The following is a 27550-nucleotide window of genomic DNA, read 5'->3' as shown; positions in this document are numbered from 1 at the left end:
TGCTTGCATTAGTTGTGAAAATATATTTTTTATGCATTATTTGATTAAGTGTATTAAAAATAACATTGGATTATTTTTTTTTAAAAGAATATTAATACAAATATATTTTCATAACATGAGTGGAATAAAATATTTTAAAGTAGATACTCCATGGAAAAAGTCTTTCGTTTCGTCTTAAAAACAGGATCAACGAAAAAATTTGCGCTTTTTCATACTTGTTTCAACATGGCATATTTAAGTTCCCTCTACAATTTCACTGTTGACACCAATCAATTAGCATCGCCGAATTCAAACGAGCAAAAATGTCAAGCGACAGTGACGAGGATGAGCTCTTACGAATGGCATTGCAGGAGCAAACAACTGGTAAGAAACCGTCAGAGCCACCGGCGAAGCCGAACATGAGGAGCGGCGGCAGAGGAACGGGAAGTACGGATGCGACGGCGAACAGAAAAGTGCAGCAGAAGCATAGGAAGGGAGTAGAAGAGGTCGATGAAGATGATTCGGACTTAGAGATTCTCAGCATTTCCTCTGGGGATGAGGACCACGCATCCTCTAAGAAGGATAGTAAACGTGCCTCGAAAACAAGGGCTGCAAGAGGAGCTGGGAAGGATGATGATGAACTATGGCAAGGTGGTGAACCTGATTGCTGGAAACGCGTTGATGAAGACGAGGTATCTAAACTAGCATTTTCCCATAGATAAATTTTGAAAAGTTAAAACCATGAATATTTGATAAATATTTTCGAATTCACCAGTTTTTGGCACTTCCATTCACAAAACTTTAATTTTTTCTATACCTAACCCAAACACAACTTCAAATTCCAAAAAATCACGACTTCCAAAAGCTCAAATTTTCAAGTTTCAACTTCAAAAACTACGATGGATAGGAGCTAATTTTCTTTGCTTAATACAACAACAACAACAACATAGTCAGTGAATCCCACAAAGTGGGGTCTGGGGAGTGTAGCTAGTCCTTACCACTACCTCTCCAAGGTAGGTAGGGAGGTTGTTTCCAAAAGACTCCCGGTTCAAGCAATTCAAAGCAGTAATAAAATGAAAAAATTTAGCGGGGGAGAAACATGACAACGAATAGCAAAGCAGTAACTTTTCTTTGCCTAATATATTTACAATTTACAAGTGGTTCCATGTAAAGTAGGAATTTATGATAATTAGTCAAGGTGTAGGATATGGTATGATGATATTGTTTTGGTAGTAATTTTGCATATTAAAGATTAACAGCACTTTCTAAGTATTAGTGGAAGCATGTGGTGTGGAATAAGTATTGGAAAAAAAATAAACACCAAAAGGGACTTTGCTTTAGTGGCATGTCCTTGTTAGGACTATGCTTGCTTATTTACTAATCAGACATTACTGTGTATCACATACATTTGGGAGTTCATTTAAAGGAGTCAGTTTTATTTTGTGAGGTCTTCTATATAAATTTCAAGTTACATTCCTTGTGGAAGTAGATAAATAGTGCTCTTTATCATTATAAATCAGAATGTGTGCAGGAAATTTTGTTTGGCTAGTAGTGTTTAAAGCATTCTCGAATGAATGCTGAACTTAACGATCAAAACTTTTTCCAGCTAAGACGCCATGTTCGGGAGATGAGGGAGACTAGAGCAATTCCAGCCATTCAAATTAAAGCTGAGGAGGAGAAGATGGCATTGGCAAAGAAGGCACTTCAGAGTTTGCAGTCTTTCCCTCGTGGCATGGAATGCATAGATCCTCTAAGATTGGGGTATTTATTATCATCTTCTACATTTAATGCATTTCAAATTGTTCACTGGTAATGTCTTGTGCTAACTGGGAAGCTGCTTTGTACTGACAGGATAGTTGACAATAGAACATTAAGGATGATCAGTGAGCACTCATCAAGTTCCCCATCTGTAGGCGATTTAGACCCCAAAACTCGCGGTACTTAATTCTGTCACCAAATTACTTTATTGTATTAGGGCTTCCTTGCCTTTCTTTATTCATTACTATTCCCTCAGAAAATACCTTATCATCAGCCTCTTTCAATTAACATCCCGAATTGGATGTGCTATGCAATGGAAATCTTGAGATTAATCTGAATGACAAAATTTTTGTTCATAATACACTTTCTATGGTGGATGATATAGCACTTTGTGTGCCTACAGCGATTGGATGCTTCTGGATTCAAGTGTGGGCACCTACTGTTAGTACAGTTGACTGAACTTGTTTTACTGCATTATCCTTTAGGCCTGTAGCTGTGTTCTCTTTATAGTTCTTGTAGCTAGACATATATCATGATCTCATGTTCACATGGTAAGGCATGTGGATGTTTAGGCTCCTAAGCAGATTAAGACAAAGACATTTCATTCCTTTCTTGTGGATCCCTTGGGAGTGATGTTCTACTATCCTACTAGGAAATTATTATTTTGTGGTCGAGGAAAAAGCATGGGGATGCTGCTGTAGTGCACTTTGTATGTGTACGAAATAGGCATTGAGATTACCAGACAAGCCTAACAACTGGTGACTACAGCGGGATGATTTTCTGATTATACTATTTCCTCAGATTTGTTGGTGGAAATCCCTTGGTGATGCTTGCATATCTTGAGAATATCTTTGGTGGTGGACAGAAACGCATGACGTGCACTAGAACTGTGCTTTGACTGAACATATTTTAAAAAGAAAATGCCGAAGCTATTCCTTAGAGGTCACCCCCCCCCAACCCACACACCAAAAAAGGAAAAGAAAAGAGAAGGAAAGAACACCTGCCTCCATGTTGGAAGCCCACAGGGGTTTCTTCTATAGATCCTATGTGAGAAGGAGCATCTTAATGGAGATAGTTCTGGACTGTTAAGATGTTGCAGTCATGTGAATCCCCATCTTATACCCTTACCTTGAAATGTGATGAAACATTCTGTAATTGATTTAGAGATAAACAAACAATTTTTAAATCTATTGAACAGACTTACTGAAATTGAAGATTGGTCTATATCATTCTAGAGTAGTACATAATCTGAATGCCTTGCTTAGTTTGATGGTTGTGATCATGAGATGTGATTATGTCTAAAATTTGTACATATCCAAAATTATAAGATTTGTGATGTACAAGTTCTAGGCATACTATTTTTATTCTCCTTGTCCCACCAGTAAGCCACAGACCAAGCAACGGGTTTGTCCTGTTGTTTTACTTCAGGCATATTAGGCACTGTTAAATGCCATGACTAATGGCTTTATCACTTAAAGAGACAGAGTAATGTGAAACCAGGGGCTATCACTTCATGAGAAGAGCGATGTGCTTAAGATAGCAAAGTGCCTAGTGATCTACGCGAGAATCTACCATTTCTTTAGGATCTGAGTTCAAATGAGGGGAAAAAAGAAGAGAAAGAGAGAAGAGGTTGCTTCACTTTTGATTTACTTCTTTGGTCCTCATTTTCTTCTTCAGACAATGACTCTTCCTTCTTATTTTATGCAAGCCTTCTTCTGCCGCTACTTCTGATTCTACACTTCTTTTCCATGTTCCCTTAGTACATTTTCTGTTGCAATTAAAAACTGCAAATCAGTTCTTTTAATAGTTGACTATTGAAAACTAAGGGCTGGAGTTATATCTCAGTGGCCTCGTTAGAATTACATCTTAATGATGTTTACATTTGAGTTGTTGGGTTAATGCAGGCATTATTGTATATTGGATGCTAAAATTAATAGTTTTATTGAAGTTTGATGTCATAAATATTGAATTCTCATATGTTAAGTGATTTTTGTACAACAACAACAACAAGAAACCCAGTGAAATCCCACTATGTAGGGTTTGGAGAGGGTATAGTGTACACAAACCTTACCACTACCTATTGGAGATAGAGAGACTGTTTTCAAAAGACCCTCGGCTCAAATGCATCAAACCCAAGTAAAATGAAAAGAAAACAATGAAGAAAGCACAATCAGTAATAAGAAAAACAATGCGAAGTTTACACGAAAAAACGCTAACAATAGTAAAGTAATGATAATCATACACAATAACAACATATGACAAGAACTACAAGGGTACAACTAGTACTACGATAAACACTAACAAGCCTAAACCTTCTCACGTCAAGACACCCTCCACCCCCCTATTCCTCTATCCTAATCCACGACCTCCACTTTTTCCTATCTAGAATCATATCCTTGATAATATAAAGCTGCGTCATATCCTATCTAATCATCTCTCCTCAATGCTTCTTCGACCAATCTCTACCCCTCCGTTAATCCCCAACAACCAGCCTCTCACACCTCCCTACTGGGGTGTCATAGCACCTTCTCTGCACACGCTCAAACCATCGCAATCTCGCATCTTATCCGCCACAGAGGTCATTCCCACCTTCTCCCTGATAAACTCATTCCTAATCTAATCGCTTCTCGTATGCCCATACATCCATCTCAATATCTGCATCTCTGCAACATGCATCTTTTGCTCATGTGAGTGCTTGACTGGCCAACACTCCATCCCGTACAACAAGGCGGTCTAACTACCACTCTATAGAATTTACCTTTAAGTCTAGGTGGTACCTTCTTATCACATAAAACTCCAGAGACAAGCCTCCATTTCATCCATGCCGCACCAATGCGATGTGTGACATCGATCGTCGATACCTCTTCGAATGAGTTGAACTCTGTTCAACGAATCTTCAAAGCAACTTCGTACCTCTCCGCTCTCCTTTCAGTCGAGATATTTAAAATTTTCTCTCTTGGGAATAGTTGATGTTAAGTGATTTTTTTAATTTCTGTAAATCATGCTCATCGTTTCTCTCTCTTTGCTTAAAGCCCGAGAACTTACAGGATCTTGTTCATTGTCTACTTGTTTCCTATTTTCACTTTCTACTATGATTTCCTTCTATAGTTTCTCAATCTCAGGTGAGTTATGTTTGATTCTAATCAACTGAATTTTTTTACAAGATATTGTGTCAATTTTGCAGAGAGGTTGAATTATTTTTCTGAGAAGTTTGACTCAAAATTGTTTCTATCCCGAATCCACCAAGATACTGGTGCAGCAGACTTAGAGGCAGGTTCTGTTTCATTGAAGACTGATCTTAAAGGGCGTATGCAACAGAAAAAACAATTGGTCAAAGAGAATTTTGATTGCTTTGTATCTTGCAAAACTACGATTGATGGTTAGCTTCACATCTTGTTTGGGATGGAGTTTTCGTCTTACGTTGATTTATCATTGGAAGATCTAATTGGGTTTGATGCTTTTGCTATAGATATTGAATCAAAGTTGAGACGCATTGAGGAAGACCCTGAAGGTTCTGGAACTAAACACTTATATGATTGTATGCATGGAGTCAATTCAATTGCTAACCGTGCTTTTGAGTCACTATTTGAAAGACAGGTAGATAGGATGTGATGCTGTATTTTTTAGTTCCATACATTTAGTGAAGTTGATTATTGTAAGGTGTGGATTTTTTGACTCTTCTTTTGTTGTTAGTATGTAACAAATAGAAACATTTCCGTGTAGGCTCAAGCTGAGAAGATAAGATCTGTTCAAGGAATGCTTCAGAGGTTCCGAACATTGTTTAACTTACCCAGTACCATTCGTGAAAGCATTAGTAAGGGTGAATATGACCTGGCAGTCAGGGAGTACAGGAAAGCAAATTCAATTGTGCTGCCTTCTCATGTATGGAAGACTTAATAAGTTATTCTGTGACTTTTACACTTGCCAGTAATGGATTTCGCTTTCTGTTTGAAATTGTTTAAATTGATCTAAATCCTGCAAATAAGTACATTTACACAAGAATTTGCTAAAGTTTATTGCAGCTATGCATGTACACGTCTCTCCGTGTGTGGCGCCCTATGTTTCCTGGTCTTAGTAATCAATTAATTGAAGATACCTTGTGGCTGCAATAACGTAGACCGTAGTATACTCCAGGCTAGTACATGGCTGTTGGCAATGTTCAACTCTAGTAATTTGGGTGGCAAAATCTTAACTCTTTTAGAGTTTCTTTGTAAATTTCAGCGAGGCCCTTCCTACGACATACATTTTGGCAAATGCTGATGTTATATGCTAGGCATTACCGTCTTTTCTTTGCTTAACCCATCTGTGTATACCTCAATGTACATGAATAGAAATGTCCTGATTGCGTTGTTTGATAGCTCCATGGTTATTTAAAAGAAATGCTTTAAGGCCTCCCTTATTTCTGACTAGTGCAGGTTGTTTATGCTCCTTGAAATGTAGATTCTTTGGGTAGGCATTAACATGGTAAACCGGTACTTGATCGAGTTTCGTGCTTTTGATGTCTTTAGTTTGATTTAGTAGTAAAAATGTGCGCTTAACTTTTATGATGCTTGACAACTTGAGGTTATCTTTCTGAATATTACTTAAGTTTCTTTGTTTACTTTTTCTACTTCTTTGCATATAGATTCTGCCTTTTTTGTTATTTTTGTCATCATTATTCAAAGGTGTTGCTTTTGTTTTGGTCACAAATTATTTTGTGTCCTCTTCAGGTAGGAATTTTGAAGCGTGTCGTTGGGGAGGTTGAAAAGGTTATGCAAGAGTTTAAAGGCATGCTTTACAAGTCTCTGGAAGATCCTAATATTGACCTGACAAACGTAAGTCATCCTTTAGTTATTTTACCAACTTGAGTTTTTTTTTGAGAGGTAATATATATATGGAAAGTGCAAGATGAGATAATGGTGGAATGTTGGTTCTCTAAGCGCTCGTTTGGTACGAGTGATAAGGGATAACTAATCCGGGGATCAATTTTAGGACGAGCTTATCCCTTGTTTGTCTGGGATAATTTATCCCGGGACAGTAGTGTTATTTTTATCCCACATTGAGGGTGGGATAACAATGCGGGGATAACTAATTCCGATATAATTAACCCTGGATAACTTGTTCCCCAACCAAATGTGCCCGAAAAGTCCGCGTTAGGAGCTGCATGAATATTGCAGTATAATCTGTAATAGTTGAAAGACTGGATTTAACATATTAAAATCTACCCCTGTTTTTTTTTCTGTACGTACTTACAAATACTCAGTAGTCCTTACAATTGGTTTTGCTCTCCCTCCCTTTCTATAACACATCCAAATCTGTTTTGGTAGCCAGTGATTATTTTTGACCATTCCGTTCCAATAACATTTATCTGGATGGGTAATTTGAAACATGAAGATGGTTGAGATTAGGTTGTAGATCCACCACCGGATTATGGCCCTTGTTCTGTCCATCAAATTTTGCACAGGAGTAGTTTTGTGATACCAATGATATGGTATCATACTATCCCTTGAGAGAAGAATAATATTTCTGTAAAACAAGTTCTATAGGTTACGTTCCATATGTTTGCTTCTTCCATCCCACCTTATTCCTCGTGCTTGATTGGGATGCCATTATGTGAAGTGGATTATACTTCATCAAAGAACTGGAACTTGCATATTTCTGGTTCACTTGGCTTATAGAAATTACTTTCTTGCTCGTTTATCTAATTTCAGGTTTTTTTAGGCTATTTGTTTCTGTTTTGCAGGGATCAGTTGGTGTTTTCCTTTCTATAAACTTGAGAGTAACTTAGAATGGTTAATTGGCTTCTCTGTTTTACGAATTGGCTATGTTAAATTCAAATAGCTTTCCATAGAAGTTTCCATCTCTTGCTTCCCATGGAACATTTTTCTTTCCCCTGAAAAGGGGAAGCAAAATACCCAGCTCCTATACAAAATCCCCAGTTCCATCTACATTTATCAATTCATTCTGTGTAGTGTTACGAAAAAAAAGAGCTAAACTAGTGATAATATTTGCACTCCGACAACACCGACAAAATTTTAATTTTACGTGAGAAATAGAGACAACAAAACAAATTTGATTGAGGTCATGAGGGTCATGAGTTTGAGAAGTGGCACCAGAACTGGATTTAGACTCCCCTAGTGATATGCGGATATCTATGCGGATAAAATGGAAAATAAAGCACCAAATAGGTGCCAGTTTTAGTGCCATGGCATTTAGGTGCATATTGAGTTCGTTCAGATGCATGCTGAGTCACATGTAACTATTGTCATTACTTCTTTTCTCTGTTTGATAAAGAACTATTATCAATACCATAGAGAGAGGAAAGTGTAAAGTGATGATTATATACTCATTTGTCGATTTATTATAATCATGGCTCTAGTTAGAAGAAAATCAAGAAATGGAGATATGATCTGCATAGCTAACTCCAACTACTTCATCATAGTGATTTGTTTCTCATGTGGGTTAAAACACTGTGAAGGTTTTGCAGCCAAAAAGTACTAGTGCAAAAGACTAGGAATGATTGGAAGAATATAAATTTTCCTTTCTCTTTCTTAATCTTCATAAGAAGAGGAAAGACATTAGAATTGAGGAAAATCATTGTCCTCATAGTCTCTTTTTTGGGATGGTAAGGAGACAAAACTTTCCTTCACTCGACTTCTACAATTGAATAAAGAGAAGAATTACTTTCATTTTCTCCTTGCATTTTGTTCCTTAACATTTTCTGTCTTTAGTTTCCAAACACATTGTTATGTGTCAATATAAAGTTCTAAATATTCTGTAGACAAAAAAGAACATATGAAATTGTTCTTGATAAATGCAGTACTAGATTCATTACCAACCTATGTTATGTATATATTTCCAATACCTTCCAGAGTGGTCAAGAAGCTAGACAAATTGAGAAGGGATTTTTAGTGGCTTGGGAAATAGGAAGGTAAGGGTATGCACTAAGCTAAATGGACAACAGTTTAGCAAGAACTCAGGTGGTCTTGGTATCAGCTACGTTGCTCGGACTCTCCAAAATTGTTTCCACACACATGTCGGATTTTCCAAAATGCACTGAGGTTGCAGAATGAATGTTTAATGATGAAGTGTCAGTGGAGAAATAGTGGAAGGAGGTTATTCAGAACAAGTATGGGCAGAGCAGGCCATGGTGCAATATTGTCACTAGTATTTATGGAATTTCAGTTTGGAGGTCAATAAGGGGTCTTTGAACCAAACTCTTGGAGAATGTTACTCATAAATGGTAACATAATTCTTTTTGGGATGGATGAATGGAATGGCCTGGCGGCATTGAAGAACTCTTACCTTGATCTCTTTTCTTTGTCTCTAACCCTAAGGCATATGTTACTTGGACTCTTCAAAAATATCGACGGGAGCGTGTTGGATACTCCAAAAGTAGTCATTTTTGAGAATCTGACAGGGGTGCGACAATAATTTTGGAGAGTCTGAGCAACATAGCCTAAGGCTGCAGTGGTTGAAACTTGGTCCACTAGTGGGTGTGATATTCAATTTAGGAGATATTTGAATGATTGGGAGATGGATAGAGTAGATCAACTATTACAAGAAGTCAGCACCTTCAAAGGAACTTCTCCAACTTCAGATACAATCAGTTGAGGCATGCTAGTGATGGCAAATTCTCAGCGAACAGATTATATAAAAAAGAGGTGAGGGAGCAACCAGGATGGGAAACAGGACCATGGGAACAGATCTGGAAAAGTTGGGCACCAGCTAAGGTTAAATATTTTTTCTAGATGGTGGCTAGGCTGTCTAACACAGGATAGGATGAAAAGAAGGGGGTCTCAAATAGTTTCCAGATGTTCGTTTTGTAACGAGGCAGAAGAGACTTAACAACAACCTGTTTTTGCATTGCAAATTCACTTCACAGATCGGTCACTATTCTAAGTCCTGCAGAAATAAACTGGTCAATGCCAGAACATATTGCTGATTTATTGAGCTGTTGGATTTTGAGGGGTGGGAGCAAGAGTCAAAAGAAATAGTGGAAAGTAATCCCAGCATGCATATGGTGGACAGTTGTGTTCTGAGGATAGGTTTAGTTCCATTCATAAAGTTAAATAGAATTGTATTATATCCCTTTTATTTTGGTGTAAAGAGGATTGTATAGATTAAGTTGAACAGATAGTAGATCTTTTAGGTTCTTTGTAATATTTTCTCCTAGTTTGTAATTCTCTCTTGAGGTTGCCAGCATGTCCTTAATGCTGAGGAATACGACATTACCAGCTTTTAAAAAAATATATGAAATTGTTGCAGTGAAGGAAGACAAAAGGAGGAAGAATGAAGAGGAAAGTAGGTTCCATAAATCTACCAAGAGCTTCTTAGAGATGACTCCTCAGTCTCACGGAAAGGTTGCTTAAGCTTAATAACGTTAAGGATGCAACAAAGTAAACTCAGTTCGTTTACCTATTACCTCTATCTTATTTGTTAGTGCACATTTTATGGACCAATATCATCTGTCAAATGTCAATTCCGAGACCATTACTATGCTGTGTTTACATTGGATGCAAATTCATTTATGCAATGGAACAATGCTGGATGATGTTGATTTGCAAATTGCAATCACACTGAAGTATGTGGCATTTACTGCTCCTTTTTGACATGGTAGCTTCCTATTCATCCTAGTTCAATCACTAGTAAAGGTTTTTGATGTCTATCCAGAATCGAATGTACCATTTTGCTTCTCAACCAAGAGTGTTAGTTAGATGTAAAACACTTCTAATGATCTGCTGATACTGTGGGGCATGCGGTATTGGAAAGAGGAAAACACCTACTGGACTATAAATCTATCTTTGTAGTACATGAGGGAAGCCAATAAAAATTGTAGCAATTCCACTTATACTTGATGGAAGATTTAGTAATTATGTATTCGTTGTCTTGCTTGTGTTCCCCACTTGTGGGATCACACTGGGTATGTTGTTATTATCTTGCTTGTGTTAAGGTGAATCAGATCTCAATATTCATTCAACTAAACATCTCAATAATCATTCAACCTTTTAAATGCTGACAATTTTACTCATATATTAGTTGTTAAATAGTTTTGAGATTTCAAACTTCACTTTTTACTTATGTGCGATTTCTGAATGCTTTTTGTAGCTTGAAAATATAGTGAGGCTCTTGTTGGAGTTGGAACCTGAATCAGATCCTGTATGGCACTACTTAAATATACAGGTGAAGCATCTAAATCCGATATCATCCTTTTTGTTTCATATTAGCATTATGCTTAGGGTGGATTAGAGGGGGTTGGGGGTGCTCTGCTCCCACAAGATCCAATACCCTTTGCTGGAAAGTGTTAGGTTTGGATCCCTCAGCGCTACCTCCCCCCTCCCCCTCTTTAAATGCTGTTTAGTTGTTGGCTTTTAGAGCCCTAATTTTTGTTGATTCTCTCAAGGTCAACGTTTAAAAAAAATTGGACCAAGGTGATAACATTTGATGTAAACTAATGGGGAGAATTTCGTATTCAAGAGCTATAGAAAAAGTGAACTTTTCATTAAAAAATGTGATACTTTACAAAGGGTAGCCTGTTCTCTATGCATAAGTGCTTCAAACTTTAGATAAACATTGAAGACTACTAAATCTCTACAAACATCAATTTTTTTCTTTCCATGTGGTCTACGTCAGTTCACAGGGGTCATTTCCCAAGCTTTACTTATCTTCCCTTTGCTCCTGAAAGCCAAGCTGTGCAGCACATTTTTATATGGTAACCTGTAATCCGCTTCACCCATTTCAATTACCAAACAGATTCCATATTATATTCCATAGTTGATGTGCCACTTGTCAATGAAGTAACTACAAAATTTTTGGGTTAGTACCAGAAGTAATAACGATCATGTCTTTCGTGGATACCCTGCTCTCTTACTCATGGAACACCCTCTAACTTGAGTTATCTTCCTCTTTATTAGATTCTCACGTGTAAGTATGTAGTCGTGATGCTAATAATGCAAAAATCATATGTGCATGGTGTTCTGGAGATCTATATTGAGGACTGAGAGAAATCTTGTTCTCCCTTCTCAGTTATGTATGATGGATCTTACAGTGAATAGACCCTTAATTTGTCTCTCCCATTTCCATGTGTCACTCAAAAAAGATTCAAGGAAAAGAGAAAGCTAAAAGAAAAATTTGGCTTAAGATCAGCACTAGTTTTACAGAGATTCATATTAATCCCACCATTTGCATTCAATAAAGTCTAAAACCTGGTAAGATATTTTAAGTCAGTTGTTTGTTGTGATCTTTGTTCTACAAAAGGCCGACTATATTTTAAAAAGATATTCTTTTTGGTCAGTTCTTTAAGTTATTTTATGCCAATAAAAAACATTTAAGAAGTTTAACATTGTCTTTACTGTTGATTAAGAATCAGCTATTGGGATAAATAAAGAAGATAGTGAGTCCCTTAAAGACTCTTTATCTTCTCATTGTTTTAATTCTAACAAACTGATCTTATACTGTTTCAAGGTTTTCATTGCTCTTAACTAATCAATAGCAAAACATATTGTAACATTAGTACTTCTAGCTTTGTTCTCTATCTTTCTCGTCTGAACTTCTATGCTTGTCATGTTTAAGAAATCTGGCTTTTAATTGCTTAATTCTCATAGGACAGGAAAATGTAGGGTATGTTCTGAAAAAAAACCTCTTCTCTCCCAAGAATGATTGGCATTGTATTCCCCCCTTTAAGACAGTGTAATAGTGTTTCCCCTTATGGATGTGGTAAATGTTATCTTGCTTTATGGATGGCATTTGATTCTGACTTATCTACAATAGGAAAAAACTTTAGATGTAATTCTGCTACTTTTCAGAACCACAGAATTCGAGGCTTGCTTGAGAAATGTTCTTTAGATCATGAAGCTAGGATGGAGAATTTACAGAATGAGATGAAAGCCAGAGCTTTATATGATGCAAAATGGAGGCAAATTCAGCAAGATCTGAACCATTCCGTAAGCATGACTGCCTGTTATTGGAAAGCTGTTGAGTATCAATTCGACTACTTATTAATGATCCTTATCCTTATTAAATGTTATAAATGATGGTCAGTCAGACATTGATTACTCTGCATCTCTTGGAAATACAAATCTTCCTGGTGATTTGGAACTGTTAGAGATGACTGGTGAACAAGGTGATGCTTTTAGAGGAAAGTATATACGTAGGTTGACTGCTGTTGTTATCCATCATGTACCTGCCTTCTGGAAAGTTTCTGTTTCGGTGTTCAGTGGGAAATTTGCTAAGGTAATGAGACTCTCTTACCCTTTTCACATTATTCATCAGGTCGGTCCATATATTCTAAGATAAGATTAAGATATACTCTGTCATTTACCATTCTACCAAGTCAGTGACGTGGTAGCTTTTGTGGAGTAAATTTGAGGCTATGATACACTTTTGGAAAAAAAATGATAAATCACTACTTGCTATATGTAGTCGATCTTGTTTTGTTTCCCCTTTAAATTTGTTTTTTCAGAATCCATTACTAGGGGCGATTTTGGACCACTTAACTCAGACTAGTTTGCTTACACATGTTGAAGTCATGGGACATGTAAAACTTTTCTTATGTAAGTTTGAAATTAATTAAATATAGGAATATATCTTGTGCTTTCATCTTGTCCAACTTAAATCAGATGGGTTGATTTGCATGTTTCTAGGAGAACTCACTCTTCAAAAACGAGTGCTGATTATAGAGAGTATGCAAAATCTCTGTAATATTGAAAAGTCAATGGTCTTATGATGTAAATTTTCTAAGTTTAGATGTTGTGGGCATTTTAAGATAGATATTGAAATTTTTTAATTTTTTTTTTAACTTGGAGGTTTGATGAAAAGGGTAAGCATCTGAATGATGGTCATTAACACAGGCCAGTTGAAGCATAATGCTATGAAATTTTATTGCTTCCGGAAAAGGGTTTAAGTCCCATACACAATAAGTAGACCAACAGGGATTGTAAAATATAATCCAATTGCATTAGGTAATTCAGTCTGGATACAAATAAAGGTTCCTTGATTTTTGCTACAGTTCATCATAAGTGATTCTTCTCCGGGTCTCACATTTTTGTGAAGTTGATTTAGCATATAAGAATTAATTTGCCTCTCCCGAGCATTCTATTGATGCAAAACAGCCATGTAGACAGCAAATTTCACAGTACTTTCAACGTTACCCATTTATTTTTCAGTGTCGTTACTTTCCTGCCACTTTTTTTGTTAGTAGTACTGTGAAATAGCACACTTCCGAACCTCAACCATTGGGTTTCTTGGCACTATGAAAACAAGCACCCATGATTAGATAGCTGAAATCTGCCGCACCATTGCCGCACTGAATTTTGGTTGTGTCCATCGGTGACGGCCATCTATCTTATTCCTTTTAATCTAAGTTGTGCGGACTCTTCACTTTGGATGCCACACCTGTGTCGGATTCTCCAAAAATACACTACTTTTGGAGAATCCGACATGCACCCGTTGACATTTTTGAAGAGTCCGTGCAACATAGCTTTTAATTATAGTTTCTCTTTCATTCTTTTTGTACTATTTGGCAACTTCAAGTGGTATATCCATTGACAGCTGCATAAATGACTAGAATTTGTTTTTAAATTGGTAATTTCTGGGGATAGATATAGTAATTACCAATTTTTCTCGTTTACTAGAGAAATTTGTTGCTTCTCCAATTTCGGGGATGCACATTAATTTTGCAGTCTTTTCTATTATGATTTGTTGCTTGCTTCCATTTTCTAGCTCTTTGATTTAATGGTTCTTTTCTTGTAAATAGGCTTCCCAAGTGTCATCTGATTCAAATGTCAATGTCTCTGCAAAGAGAACTGAAGAAAAAGTAGGAGATGGAAAGTACTGTAGTCATTCTCTTGATGAAGTTGCTGGGATGTTGCAGAGTACTTTATCAGCTTATGGATCCGAGGTAAATGCTTCCTCTTGATGGCAGGAGAGTAAGTTGCAGTAGGTTAGTTTACTTTGAGACATCTATGCACCTAGTTGTTTCCCTTATCTGGCTGTTGATGGAGTAGTTGTTGTTTCTGAGGGACTTAGAGCCTGTTTGGATTGGGCTTTTGGCTTATGACTTATAAGCCAAAATCCATAAGTTAGAAATTCTAACTTGTGGCTTTTGGCTTATTTTTGTTATTTTGGCTTAAAAACAAGTGCTTATAAGCACTTTTTTACCCAAACACTACAAAACTGCTTAAAAGCTATTTTGGCTTAAAAGCACCTGAAATAAGCCAATCCAAACAGGCTCTTAGTTCTCAATTGTTAGGCCAGCTAAAATTGGTCTTTATCTTTTACCTTTTGTATCACTTTCTGTTGAGACAACAGTACCATTACTGCCTAATTCAGAAGAGAATCGGACTATCACAATCCGGATTAAAATGGACTATCTTAGACCTCATCGAAAGACAAAGACAATCAGGTAGTTAGAAATGGCTTTCCTGCAAAATATAATATCTCATGATGATTCCAGAATAAAGGATCCTTAGATTTATGCCACAAGTTTATAGACAATTTAAGCCACAAGTTTATAGACAATTTAAGCTCTTTCTTTTTTCTTTTTATGGGATGTAGCACATCTATTATGTGAATCTCTATATCCATCACTTTCTACTTAGTCCCATTTAATTCTAATACTGCTAAATGTTCATTTTAGTGTAAATTAAGAGTTCTTTAAAATTAGACGATCTCTAAATCCCTCACTTATAGGTGTACTGATAAAAGTTTCTTACCGTTTCTTCAGACATATATCATACCTAATGCAAATGTGACAACAACAATAGCTAAGTATTAGTCCCAACTAGTTGGTATGCCTATATTTTATTATATTCTTAGTTAAATCTTCATTGATTTCGGGAGATCGTAGGTTTTCTGAGAACTTTCATCCATATGATTTTAGGTCTATTTCATCCCTTTAAACATATTCAATCTTCATATAGTCTCACACACAAACCAGTGCATTTGGAGGTTTACGTTATATATGGCTAAACCATCACAAGTGACTTCTTTTTTTATACTCTATATGTGCTACTTGTGCTCTCTACTTAATGTGGTTATTTCTAATCTTGTGTGATTTTATTTCTATCTCAAAATACTGCATTTTTACAACATTGATATTGTGGATAATTTGGTCTTAGATGCTTGACATTCACTCCCATGGATATTGCTGGTCTTAGCACTGTTTTCTAGGATTTTTTAAACTCTTTATAGTCATCTTCCTACTGCATAGAAGTTGACCTCCCTCCATTTCAAATCTCCTATTTTAGTTCTATATGTTACTTCGTCATCTATCATTTCCATTCTCCTAGAAGATTGAGTCTAGAAATCTGAATTGTGCGCGTTTGGGCTCCAATAATTCCATTCAATCTTTCTTCATTTTGTTGTTATGGATGTCGCTATCCGTAAATTATGTCTTGCTTCTACTTTTCTAAAATCCATGATCTCTAGAGTGTTTTTGTTTGACTCCCTTACTAGTTTCGTTAATTAAAATAATATCATTTGCAAAAGGCATGCACCATAGAACCTCATTCCAAAAGCTATTAATTAGCTCATCTAGGATAAACAAGCAAAGTTTCAAGGCAAATCCTTGGTTTACATCCACGGTCTTTGTATCTCAACAACAACATACCCTGTGTATTCCCACAAAATGGGTCTGGGAAGGGTAGAGTGTACGCAAACCTTAACTCTATCTCAAGAGTGAGGTAGAGAGACTATTTTCGATAGATCCTCGGCCCAAGACAGAAATAGGCTAGAAAAAGACATAATGGAAGTACAATAGAAAACATGTAGTAACAAAACAACAAATAGTAGCAGAATAGTACTTCAACAAAATAAAACTATAATCGAACTAACACGAAACCATAGATGGCAATAGAAATTGAAGAACAAGAAACTACTAGAGTAGTCCTATGACTACTAGTAAGGGCAACAAGATAATGCACTCCTATCTACTAACTTTCTACCTTAACCGTGTAGGCGTGTACTCCACAACTTCCTATCAAAAGTCATGTCCTAGGTAGCTACAACTGTGCTATGCCCTGTCTTATAACCTCTCCTCAATACTGCTTCGGTCTACCTCTACCTCTCCTCAATCCATACATAGCCAACCTCTCACACCTCCGTACGGGGGCATCGGTACATCTCCTCATCACATGCCCGAACCATCTCAACCTCGCTTCCCGCATTTGGTCTTCCACCGAAGTCACTCCCACTTTATCCCGGATATCCTCATTTTTAGTCCTATCTCTCATAGTAAACCCACACATCTATCAGAACATCCTAATCTCCGCCACCTTCATTTTCTGAATTTGGGGGTTCTTAACTAGACAACACTTCTCCCCATACAACATAGCTGGTCTAACCACTACTCTGTATCTCCTCTCTCATTATTCTCATAATTGGGATCTTCCATTCATATTAATAGTCGATGGAATTTATATTTTGATATGGATTCTTTTCACGCCAAGGACCTTTCTCTCTCATTGTTCTCAAATTTGTGACTAGTCAGTCATATTTATCTTTTTATGGAATTTATATACGTATTTGATATGGATTCCTTTCATACCAAGACCTATTATTGAAGAACTTTCTTGGCACTCTATTGTATGCTTTCTCTGTGAATATCCTTCTTCCTCTTCTTATAAATTCTTCTTAGCAAACATATAAACTCTACTGTAGTACTAGGCATGAGCCACACTTGTCTCTATCACCCTTATAATGTCCCTAAATCTATGCCCTATAGTTCTTTCCCAATTTTTTTTTTTTGAAACTGGTAACTTTTGTATTCCTCAGCAGTAAGGGCAATGCTGGCCACCTCCAAAAGACATTACAAGGAAATAAAAAATACAAAACAACACTTACAAAGAGCCTATGAAGTCCACTAATTGGACTTCCTTTTCTATATCCCGTTCTTTACACCAAAAGCCTAAAGTGGTAATTACTTTCCATTTGATCTCCTGCATTGTACATTCCTTTCCTTGAGAAATTCTTTGATTCCTTTCTTTCCATATAATCCACCAAATACATGCTGGAACTGTTCTCCACCATCTTTTCTGACTCTTGCTGCCTCCCCATTTGATCCAACAGCTTAGGAGGTCAGAAGTGTGCTCTGGCATAATCCAATGTTCATTGGCTATGCTAGTAAACAAAGCCCACACCTGTGCAGTTACTTTACAATGTATGAACAGATGCTTGTTGGTCTCCAAAGCCTCTTTGCAAAGGAGACATCTGGATGCTATAGCCTCATGAGTTAGACACTTCTTCCTAGCAACCAGCCAAATGAAGCACTTCACCTTGGTTGGGGCCACACTTTTCCATATTGTTCTCCAAGGTCCACTGGATCTTCCTGCACTTCCTCTAAGCCCCCAGTTGTATACTCTGTTCACAGAGAATCTCCCAGCTTAGGAGGTCAGAAGTGTGCTCTGGCATAATCCAATGTTCATTGGCTATGCACCTGTGAGTTCTTTCCCAAATTTCAATCTATGGATCGGATCGTAAGTCTAATACTGTAGCAGTATGTACAATTTTGAGTATCTCCTTTTTTGATATATACTGAAACCGACATGCTCTCTCTTCGGTCGTTTGACCTTTTTTACTCCATGATATAACATTGAATTTGGTTTGGCGTGTTACTGTTCTTTCTTCTGGCCATTTCCATGTTTTTACATGGAATACCATCTAGACCGTACAATTTTTAACCCTCATATTCTTCATGACGTCCTTCTTTTTTAGTAGACCTAATCATATGAATGTAGCTAAGGCTTCTGTCTGTTTGTCTATAAAAATTTGTACAGTTATCCTCGTGTCTTGTATTGAGAACTTGAGTGAAATATACTCTTCATCTCTCTTTGATCTCACTATCTTATGTCAAAACTTTTTAGGAGATAGACATTCATGGTTTGAGTTTTACCTCTCTTCTATCTCGGTGGTGCCAGCTTTATATCTTATGTTTTCAGTTTTATCATACATGCTGCTAGCTTATATATCCTCTCGTGTCTTGTATAATATGTTTGGTCAAACTTCTAAAATCTTCTTATTTTGCAAAGTGCTTTTTGTCAGAAGTGTTTTTTCGAAGTACTTTTGGAGAGAAGCCGTTTGTGTTTGGCTAATCAATTTGAAAAACACTTTTGGCAATATTAGAGCAGTAATTTGTGTTTCTTTTAGCTTATGAAAAACATCTTCTGCTACTACTCAAAGCACTAATTTTCCCCGTAAACGTTTGGCCAAACACCTCAACTTCCTAAAATAAGCACTTTTTGGAAGAAAAAAAAAACATTTTTAGCTTCCCAGAAGCTTGCCAAACGTGGTATTATTCTGATTTAGCTTACAATGGATTTGAAATCAATTTGGAGTTTTTTCTAGTAGATCGGATAAGCTTTTGTGATTTAATATGTATCATGCTTCTTCCTAATGCATATCATGGCATGTTGAAATTACTCACAGGTTCAGAATGCATTTCGAGATCTTGAAGAATCAAATATTCTTTGCCCATACATGAGTGATGCCATAAAAGAGATATCTAAAGCATGCCGCGCATTTGAAGCCAAAGAATCAGCACCTCCAGTTGCTGGTATGTTAATTTTCCAAGTTGACGTATGCTATTGTCTGTGAAATGTTTCCAAGTGATTTCTCTGGTGATTAACAGTTATCGCATTGCGCGCACTTCAGTCTGAGGTCACAAAAATTTATATATTGAGGCTCTGTTCCTGGATGCGCATTACCACTGAGAAGATAACAAAAGATGAGACCTGGATCCCAGTATCTATCTTAGAAAGGAACAGATCTCCATATACAATTTCTTCCTTGCCTCTGGCTTTCCGTTCAATTATCACATTTGCAATGGATCAGATCAATACGTAAGTTAAGCATGTCACAAAATGCTGTAATTTTATTTAAACATAACTGTGCATGTGATCTAATCCTCCTGCTACATACTGCGCTAAGCTGAAGGGTTTTTCCCTAGCTAACTTCTTTTCAATATGCAAAACACTTGTTAAATTGCCTTTAATGTTTGTCAGGAAGTCATTTATTTTAGAGTCAATTATTTTAAAATTACAATACGTGCATCCAAATGTATGTGTTTGTGAAGCTATCAGGACAGATTCAAGGATACACAGGCTCGCGAAGAAATATGTATGTTAAAAATAGACTTTCATGTTTCCTCAGTGCTAATGACACACACTCGTGTCCAAATTCATACTAAGGGGGATTTGATTTGATTTGAATTGTTCTGTGGTTTGGTGATACTTATTGACTTGCTGTAACGAGTTGTGCTTATTGGTACCTGTTAGAGTGGGTAAAAGTTCCTAGTTGGGGAATGGACTGGTGGTCTGCTTGTATGGACTTGAGCAACCTTTCCCTCATGAGCTAGCTTTTGTGGTTGAGTTAGGTCCAGGTGCCATATCTTTACATGATATCAGTGTCAGGTCCATCCCCGTTTGGGCTCCCAGGCCATGCTCTAGTTGGGCCTGGGCGTGAAGGGAGACTTTGGCAATCCCCCTCTCATGAACTAGCTTTTGGAGTTGAGTTAGGTGCAGGTGCCATATCTTTACAATACCATTAATTATTATGACAACTCCTCCTTGAATGCTTTATAAGTGAAACAATTCTGAATGACATCTTCTTCTGGAAATCCTAGCTACTCTTAGCATGATATTGGGAAGTCTCATTGCTATTACTTTGCATATTTGTCCATAGGCCAAATCCGATTTGTAATTATTGGAGACTCAAATGACGGATAAGCAAACATGATGACTTATATGTTGTTCTATATCTCCATGAATTTGGGAACTCTTGCTTGCATTGTAGTATTTGGTCTATGTACCAGAACTGATAACATTCAAGATTATGCAGGATTATACACAAAAGATCCTTTTTTGGCTCTATTTTTAGCAGATATATAATTTCTTCTCAGCGAAGATGTAGTGCCTCTTGTCTTTTTACGTTGTTTGGGCACTTTAATATAGGCCTAAAGGAAACAGACTTGAAATTGTTACTCGGAATGAATTTTGCAAAATGTATGAACAGTTGGTCGATTATTGTACACTCATTTCTGTATTTTTGTTCTTTCCAGAATGATCCAGTCTTTGAAGAATGAGGCTATGAAGTTAGAGGACATATTCTTGCTGCTTCAAGAAATTCAGGAATCTGTTAGACTTGCCTTTTTGAACTGTTTGCTTAATTTTGCCGGTATGTAAAGCAGTTGATACCTCAGCATTTCAGTAGTTGATAGACTTTGGAAGATAATACAAAATTTTACACTCTAATTAGGCCAGCTGGGCCACATTGGCAATCAACTTCTGAACGAATATGACAGAGAGAGTTCACATTTTCAAAACGGACATGCTGAACCAGAAGATAAATCATTGGATCCTCTTCCAGGAAGTATTGTTAATCCACATCGACAGTTGCTGATGGTTGTAAGCAATATTGGATTTTTCAAAGACGAACTTGCTCATGAATTGTACAGCAAGTACAGACGAACTTGGCTGCAGTCGAGGTACAAAAATAGCTCTTGAGTACTTTTATAGCTTTTAAATCAAGTTAAGCAGTACAAGTAGCTCTGTAGTACTGTTTAGCTTGTCTACTTTGTATGATTTCTTCTGTCGAATGTAATGTCAGAAACATTGGGAACAATCTACTCAATGAGGGTTGATAGGATTACGGGTACTTCGTTATATCAATGAGTTGCAGAACTATGTCCAGGTTGATTGCCTAAAGAGTTTGCAATTCGATGGGCAATAGGAGTTTATTTTCCAAACCTCTTCTGTTAGCTTACAGAAATACTTTCTATAAGATAACCACGAAACTAATTTTTTTTTTTTAAGGCTTATCTCTTAACTTTGTAGTTGGAAAACTTTTTCTTTCCCCAGGACTTTGAAAGCTTTCTCTGAACAATGAAGTAGTGATGCACCATTAGGACCTAAAATGTTCACTTGAATAGTTATTTTGACAGTCATCTCATCTTTACACTTTGACAGAATAACATTTTGTCGAGCTACCTAACATTAATTAACATCATACTATCTAGTGTCTTTAAAGCCCCACCTGAGATGCACTTCATTCTTGAGGGTCGGTGCAATGCAGTCTAAGCACTTTATCTTGCTTAAGCAATGCTTTAGCACAGGCGCTGCATGTACCTCTATGTTCTTGGGCTCTTTCATAAATAGAACAACACTGAACAATAAAAGGGAAATGACAAAGTACTATACTGATTGTAGGATAATTTTAGTGATTATGAATAGGAAATTAGACACTAAGTAATCTTAACTAGTCCCTAATCTGTATTGGATTGGAAAATCTTTATCATAAATTTAAATGATTATTGAAATTGATTGACATGGTTTTCTTCATATATTCCAATTTATTAAGTTTTTCAATCCTTTGGTCTAGAGAATTATTTGTATTACAAGAACATACCCAGAGTAGTCCCACAAGTGGAGGTTGGGGAGAGTAGGATGTACGCAAACCTTATTCCTATTTTTTGTGGGGTAGAGAGGATGCTTTCAATAGATCATCAGCTCAAAAAAAGTAAAATCAAAGCAGGAAGGAAAGGATTATAGCAACAACAATATAGTAATACACAAAGCAAATGGAGCAAAAAGGGGATTGTTCAAATGGTAAACACTCTTCACCTCGTTGTGAGTTTGAGTTATCAAGGGAGCAAGAAAGGTGGGAGCTCCAGGGGAGAGGTAAAAAAATTAGTAGTAGTAAAATTAAAGAATAAGATACTATGCGGATACTAAATAGTACTACTAAATAAGGAGAAGATGAGAAGAGGAGACTACCCCCCTGTCTCTCCCACATAAAAGTACGAAATATTCTGGTATCTATTACCCTTCTATCTTAATCCTCGATCTCCATACCTTTCTATCTAGCGCTATGTCCTCGAAGATGTGTAATGTTCTGTCTATCACCACTCTCAGTTCTTCTTTGGCCTACCTCTACCTCTTTTAAAACCTACGATAGCCAACCTCTCACATCTCCTTACCGGTGCATTAGTGCACCTCCACTTCAAATGTTCGAATCATCTCAACCTCACTTTCCTCATCTTGGCCATCACGGAGGCCATTCCTACCTTGTCCTGCATAACTCCATTCGTAATCTTATCTCTCCTAGTATGCCCACACATCCATCTGAGCATCCTCATCTCTACTGCCTTCATATTCTGAATGTATGCGTTCTTACTGGCCAACACTCTTACCCTTATGATTTGGTGACACATTCTTATCACACAACACCCAGCCGCAGGCCTGCATTTCACCCACCGTTGCTCTAGTACGATGTGTGACATCATCGTCAATCTCCTCAGTTTTCTTGGATTATTGACCCAAGATACTTGAAACTTCCTCCCTTGGGTATGACTTGCGTATCGATCTTCAATTCCACCTCCTCTCACGCATCACGTCATTGAATTTGCACTCCAGATTCTCTCTCTCCATAGAATTATTTGTATTCATAGTTGTTTTTTCTTGGACTACATAATATGTATATAGCTTTGTTTTTATTCTACGTTTTTCTGTTTACTTCAGCTCTCGCTTTGTACTTAATAAAGCCGTAGAAGTTAGGGGTAAGGGGTAGCTCAGTGCACAAAGCATCCCACGTTTATGCGAGTTCCGAGGAAGGGACGCACCTCAAAGGGTGTGATGTAGAAAGTTGTAGAAGATACTTGGCGTTTTTCTATGTTTTTCACCTTTGCTAGCACTGATGCTAAAGTGCTGTGCTACTGTAGGGGCAAGGATGAAGAGGACGCTGATATGCAAGATCTCATTACATCTTTCTCTGGGCTTGAAGAGAATGTTCTTGAGCAGTATACTTTGGCAAAGGTATTCATTTGTAATGGAGATCCTTCTGTTTTGTTTCATTATGGTTTCCACTTGTTATTGTAATCGAGAATTCTTAAAGAAATTTTCCGAAGTAAATTTAAAGTACATGTCTGTAGGAATACCAAGCATATGAATGGTGCACAAAGCACTATGCTAGATGCACAACTTGTTAGTTATAATCAGAGAAACCTGTGCCTTTTGAAAGAAATGACTTAAGAACATTCTTACTTTCATAACTTTAAAAGGTTCATGCTCCTTGTTGTCACTTAAAAAGTGTCTGTTCCCCTTTTTAGTATTCTCCTGTCCTTTTACTTCTTTTTTTCCTAAACGATGTGACTTTAAGATGTTAACTCTACCAGTATCCTCAAGGAATACCAAGCTGTCCAGATAGCCTCTCTGCCTATATTAACCCCCCACCCCACCCCACATACAGAGACCCCTGTTGACTTGATCCTCAATAATTGGGAGGTGAAGCAACGGAGTAACCTGAAAAATCCAAAAGCTGACAACAAGATATTGATGCTTTGTGCTTGATATTGGTGGAGTAGACTTTTCTAAAACGACAGAGGATTGCTCTTAAACTTTGCCTTGTCCCTGATTGGAGGATTCCTAAATATTCTATTTTTGGAAATATTTTGTCAGAGAAATTTGTTCAGAACAGCTGCTGTAAACTATTTGTTGGAGAGTGGTGTACAATGGGGTGCTGCACCAGCAGTTAAGGTGAGACGTCTTTCTCATTTTGGCCTTCTATAACAGAAAGTGTTTTCCACTTGGAATGATAGCACGATTCTCTATGTGTTGCAGGGAGTACGAGATGCTGCTGTGGATTTACTACACACTTTAGTTGCTGTACATGCAGAGGTAAATTCTCCAATGCTTTTCTGGGGATATCGTTGCTCGTTCATAATTTGGGTAGACGGAAATTTTAATTGATTTATCTGGTGCATAGTTTAAAAAGTTCTAAATCTCAAAATCTATCTTTACATGGTGATTTTCTTATACCATTCTCTCCCGCATTGCTCAGTCTAACTTTCTAATTTTGGTTTTTTTCTTACAGGTCTTTGCCGGTTGTAAGCCTCTGTTGGATAAGACACTTGGTATTCTTGTTGAAGGCCTAATAGACACTTTCTTAAGCCTTTTCCATGAAAACCAAGAAACAGATTTTACAGTATTAGATGTGAACGGCTTTTGTCAGCTTATGCTTGAGGTCAGTTAAATTGTTAGTGCTTCCTGGAATCACTTTTTTGCTGTTAGAAACCTTCTTTTTGGAAGGTGCAAATACAATTTTTTTTTTTTTTTTTGCTTTTGTTTTGTTGAGGGCATTTGTATTGCTTAAGCTTTTACGCTGGTTGCAACAAGTAGAAGCAGAAATATACTTAAAACAAAAACGTAGAGAGGGAGGTTCAGAGTCCATGTTCTTGCATTTGTTTCTCTAAATATTTTTAAGGACTACTGAAAGTTGATAGATTAAAACAGGGAACTGAAATGGATAGGTCATGCTCTCCCATGACTAACTGCGTGGTGTTGTCTCTGATAGTCTGTATGGCTTAATCCTGCAGCTTGATTATTTTGAGACCATATTGAATACTTATTTTACACATGAAGCAAGGGAGTCTCTGAAAACTTTACAAGGGGTCCTTTTAGAGAAAGCAACTGAGAGTGTCCCAGAGACTATTGAGACTCCAAGTCATAGTCGTCGGCAAACACGTGGAAATGATGATGTACTTCAGGATGAAAGGCAGCAAGGGGGGAATGTATCACCTGATGACCTGATTGTATGAAATACTTTCTCTATCGACTTTTTTCCAGATTTTGTGTCATGTCCTATGCAATCTGCTTTAGACATTGTTAGGACATAAATTTTCTTGCAGCATATTGTTTATTATCACAAGGTTCAGTCCAGCCAGCAAATTTTCTGTTGGCTATGATATTTGCCTTGCATCAAATTATCTAGTTTAGACATTGTCATTAAAGTGTTTCACCACCTTTTCTTACATGCCTTGGGATTATTCCCAATTTCACAGGCTCTTGCACAGCAGTATAGTTCTGAGCTACTTCAATCTGAACTTGAGAGGACTCGAATCAATACGGCATGCTTTGTGGAGTCAATTCCTCTGGATTCTGTCCCAGATTCAGCAAAAGCAGCTTATGCTTCTTTTAGAGGATCAATGGATTCTCCCAGTAGAGGATCTCAAAGTGTTGGACCCCCAAGCTACTCCAAACAAAGGCGACGATAAATTAGAGGTATCCATTTTCTTTTCTCAAAGTCAATCTCCCATAATGCTTGTGGCAGTTGTATTATAGTAACTTTACATTAACGATATTGACAATTTCCTGATAATTTCACTATAATCACAAGCCTAATTTTAATTTCAGTGTTGCTGATAATGAAACCATAATCACAATCCTCATTCTAATTCGTTTGCTTTTTCAGGATGAGTTGATTTTAACAATATAAAGGATGATTGCAATTGGAAGACAGCCTTATTTCCTGTTTATAATGTGTTGCGCTTTTCGTCCCATATTTCGAACGTCACAGTGGGGAAGCCTCTTCATTTAGCTGTGAAACACAAAGTCCAGAAATGATTTGACAAAATAATGTGTAGGTGTATCCTGCAAGTTGTTTGTTGACTTTCATGGCTTCCATTTTACTTGACCTTGTACAAGTCCTTCAGCTGGCTCTCATCTAATATAATCTTTGAAGAAAGAATTGGTCAGCACAATAATGGTGGGAACTGGGAAGCAAGGTAATCCTCTTTGGGTAATTTTCTGTTTTCATAAAAGCACATTCAGTTTCTGCATTTTCTTGCCAGAAAGTCTACATTGGTAGGAGTCAGGTCTGCGTACACTCTACCCTCCCCAGACCCCACAATGTGGGATTTCACTGGGTTGTTGTTGTTGTTGTTGTAAAGTTGAGATGAAAACGGGAGAGTTACTCATCCAATTCATATTGTTCTTATATTTTGCATATCCAGATTAACCATTGAAAGAGTAAAGTTTCTGTTGTCACATTCGCGTTCAGTACGGAGGAAACATTTTCCTATGTTCGTTAGTCAAATTGTTGGAAAAACATTTTCTCTAGGCTGATAAGTTTAAAAACGAGGAAAATGATTTTCTTAGTGGACGTAAAAAAAAACAAATTCTACAAAGTGACATTCCATTGTCGCCTAATTTACCCACCTCATCTCTAATCATGATAATAAGGTAGCACCTTACAACAAATTAATTCCATGTCATATAAAATAAAATTAAAAAAGAATATACACTGCAACTGAAAAAAGAACAACCAAATGTAATTGGACTACATGTGTGTAAAATTTGGTGTTGCATATACAACCAAGATTTGAAATTGTGCACTATAATTTGGATGGTAACATCTTGACCATTGGATTTTCAATTAAAGGACAAATAGTTTGATATTTATGAGCAAACCAAAACAAACAAAAAAACATAAAATAATATAGCTTGCAAACATAAAGCTAATCCAATTAAGTTAATTTATCCTCTCTTGTTACATCACATTGAAGTAGACATAAGTAAAATCAATTCAAAGATAAAATAAGAAGTGGACTTGAAGTCAATAAATGCCCACAAAGAATTTCTTTATTGGGAAATTAACGAGAATGTCTGTGTAATAAAAATATTTTATTTCATACCTTCTTAAGAAAAAATGTTTATAAAATACTCAACAGATATATAGGTTGGTTATGAACTTTAAAGTATATAACTCTATAATCCTACTATTCTTATGAAATTAGGTTATGTAATTTTTAATGGCCGCTTTTCGTCTTTTCTCCTCCATGTTTCTTGATATAAAAGTTTTTCGGAAACTTACCTAAATATGCTATATTAAAAAAAATATTTATCATTTATAAAAATAATATTTTTTTCGCGGAACATTTATAATACATATATAATATAATTTTAATACATATTACAGAAGAGTACTTATAAAACACATATAATACAAGCTTTATTCATGGATTATATATTTATCGCACATTTTAATACACTTTTAATATATTGTGTCA

General features: G+C 36.7%; 1 protein-coding gene across 1 annotated transcript; it reads left to right on the top strand.

The window, feature by feature from the left end:
* The first annotated feature begins 207 nt into the window (after positions 1-207).
* LOC129879894 (exocyst complex component SEC5A-like) lies at positions 208-26229 on the top strand. The gene is made up of 22 exons (XM_055953630.1): positions 208-671; positions 1586-1740; positions 1831-1916; positions 4922-5116; positions 5207-5334; positions 5461-5619; positions 6447-6551; positions 10825-10899; positions 12522-12659; positions 12757-12948; positions 14471-14614; positions 19138-19264; positions 19340-19550; positions 20768-20883; positions 20965-21193; positions 23426-23519; positions 24162-24239; positions 24324-24380; positions 24577-24726; positions 25079-25294; positions 25544-25763; positions 25954-26229. The coding sequence occupies exons 1-21, from the start codon at positions 303-305 to the stop codon at positions 25754-25756; spliced, it is 3237 nt and encodes a 1078-aa protein (XP_055809605.1). The 5' UTR covers positions 208-302; the 3' UTR covers positions 25757-25763; positions 25954-26229.
* Positions 26230-27550: the final 1321 nt, after the last annotated feature.

This window comes from Solanum dulcamara, chromosome 1 (assembly GCF_947179165.1).
Source record: "Solanum dulcamara chromosome 1, daSolDulc1.2, whole genome shotgun sequence".
Lineage (NCBI taxonomy): Eukaryota > Viridiplantae > Streptophyta > Magnoliopsida > Solanales > Solanaceae > Solanum > Solanum dulcamara.
Note: the sequence above shows the minus strand (reverse complement) of the source record. Positions and strands in the feature narration are given on the sequence as shown.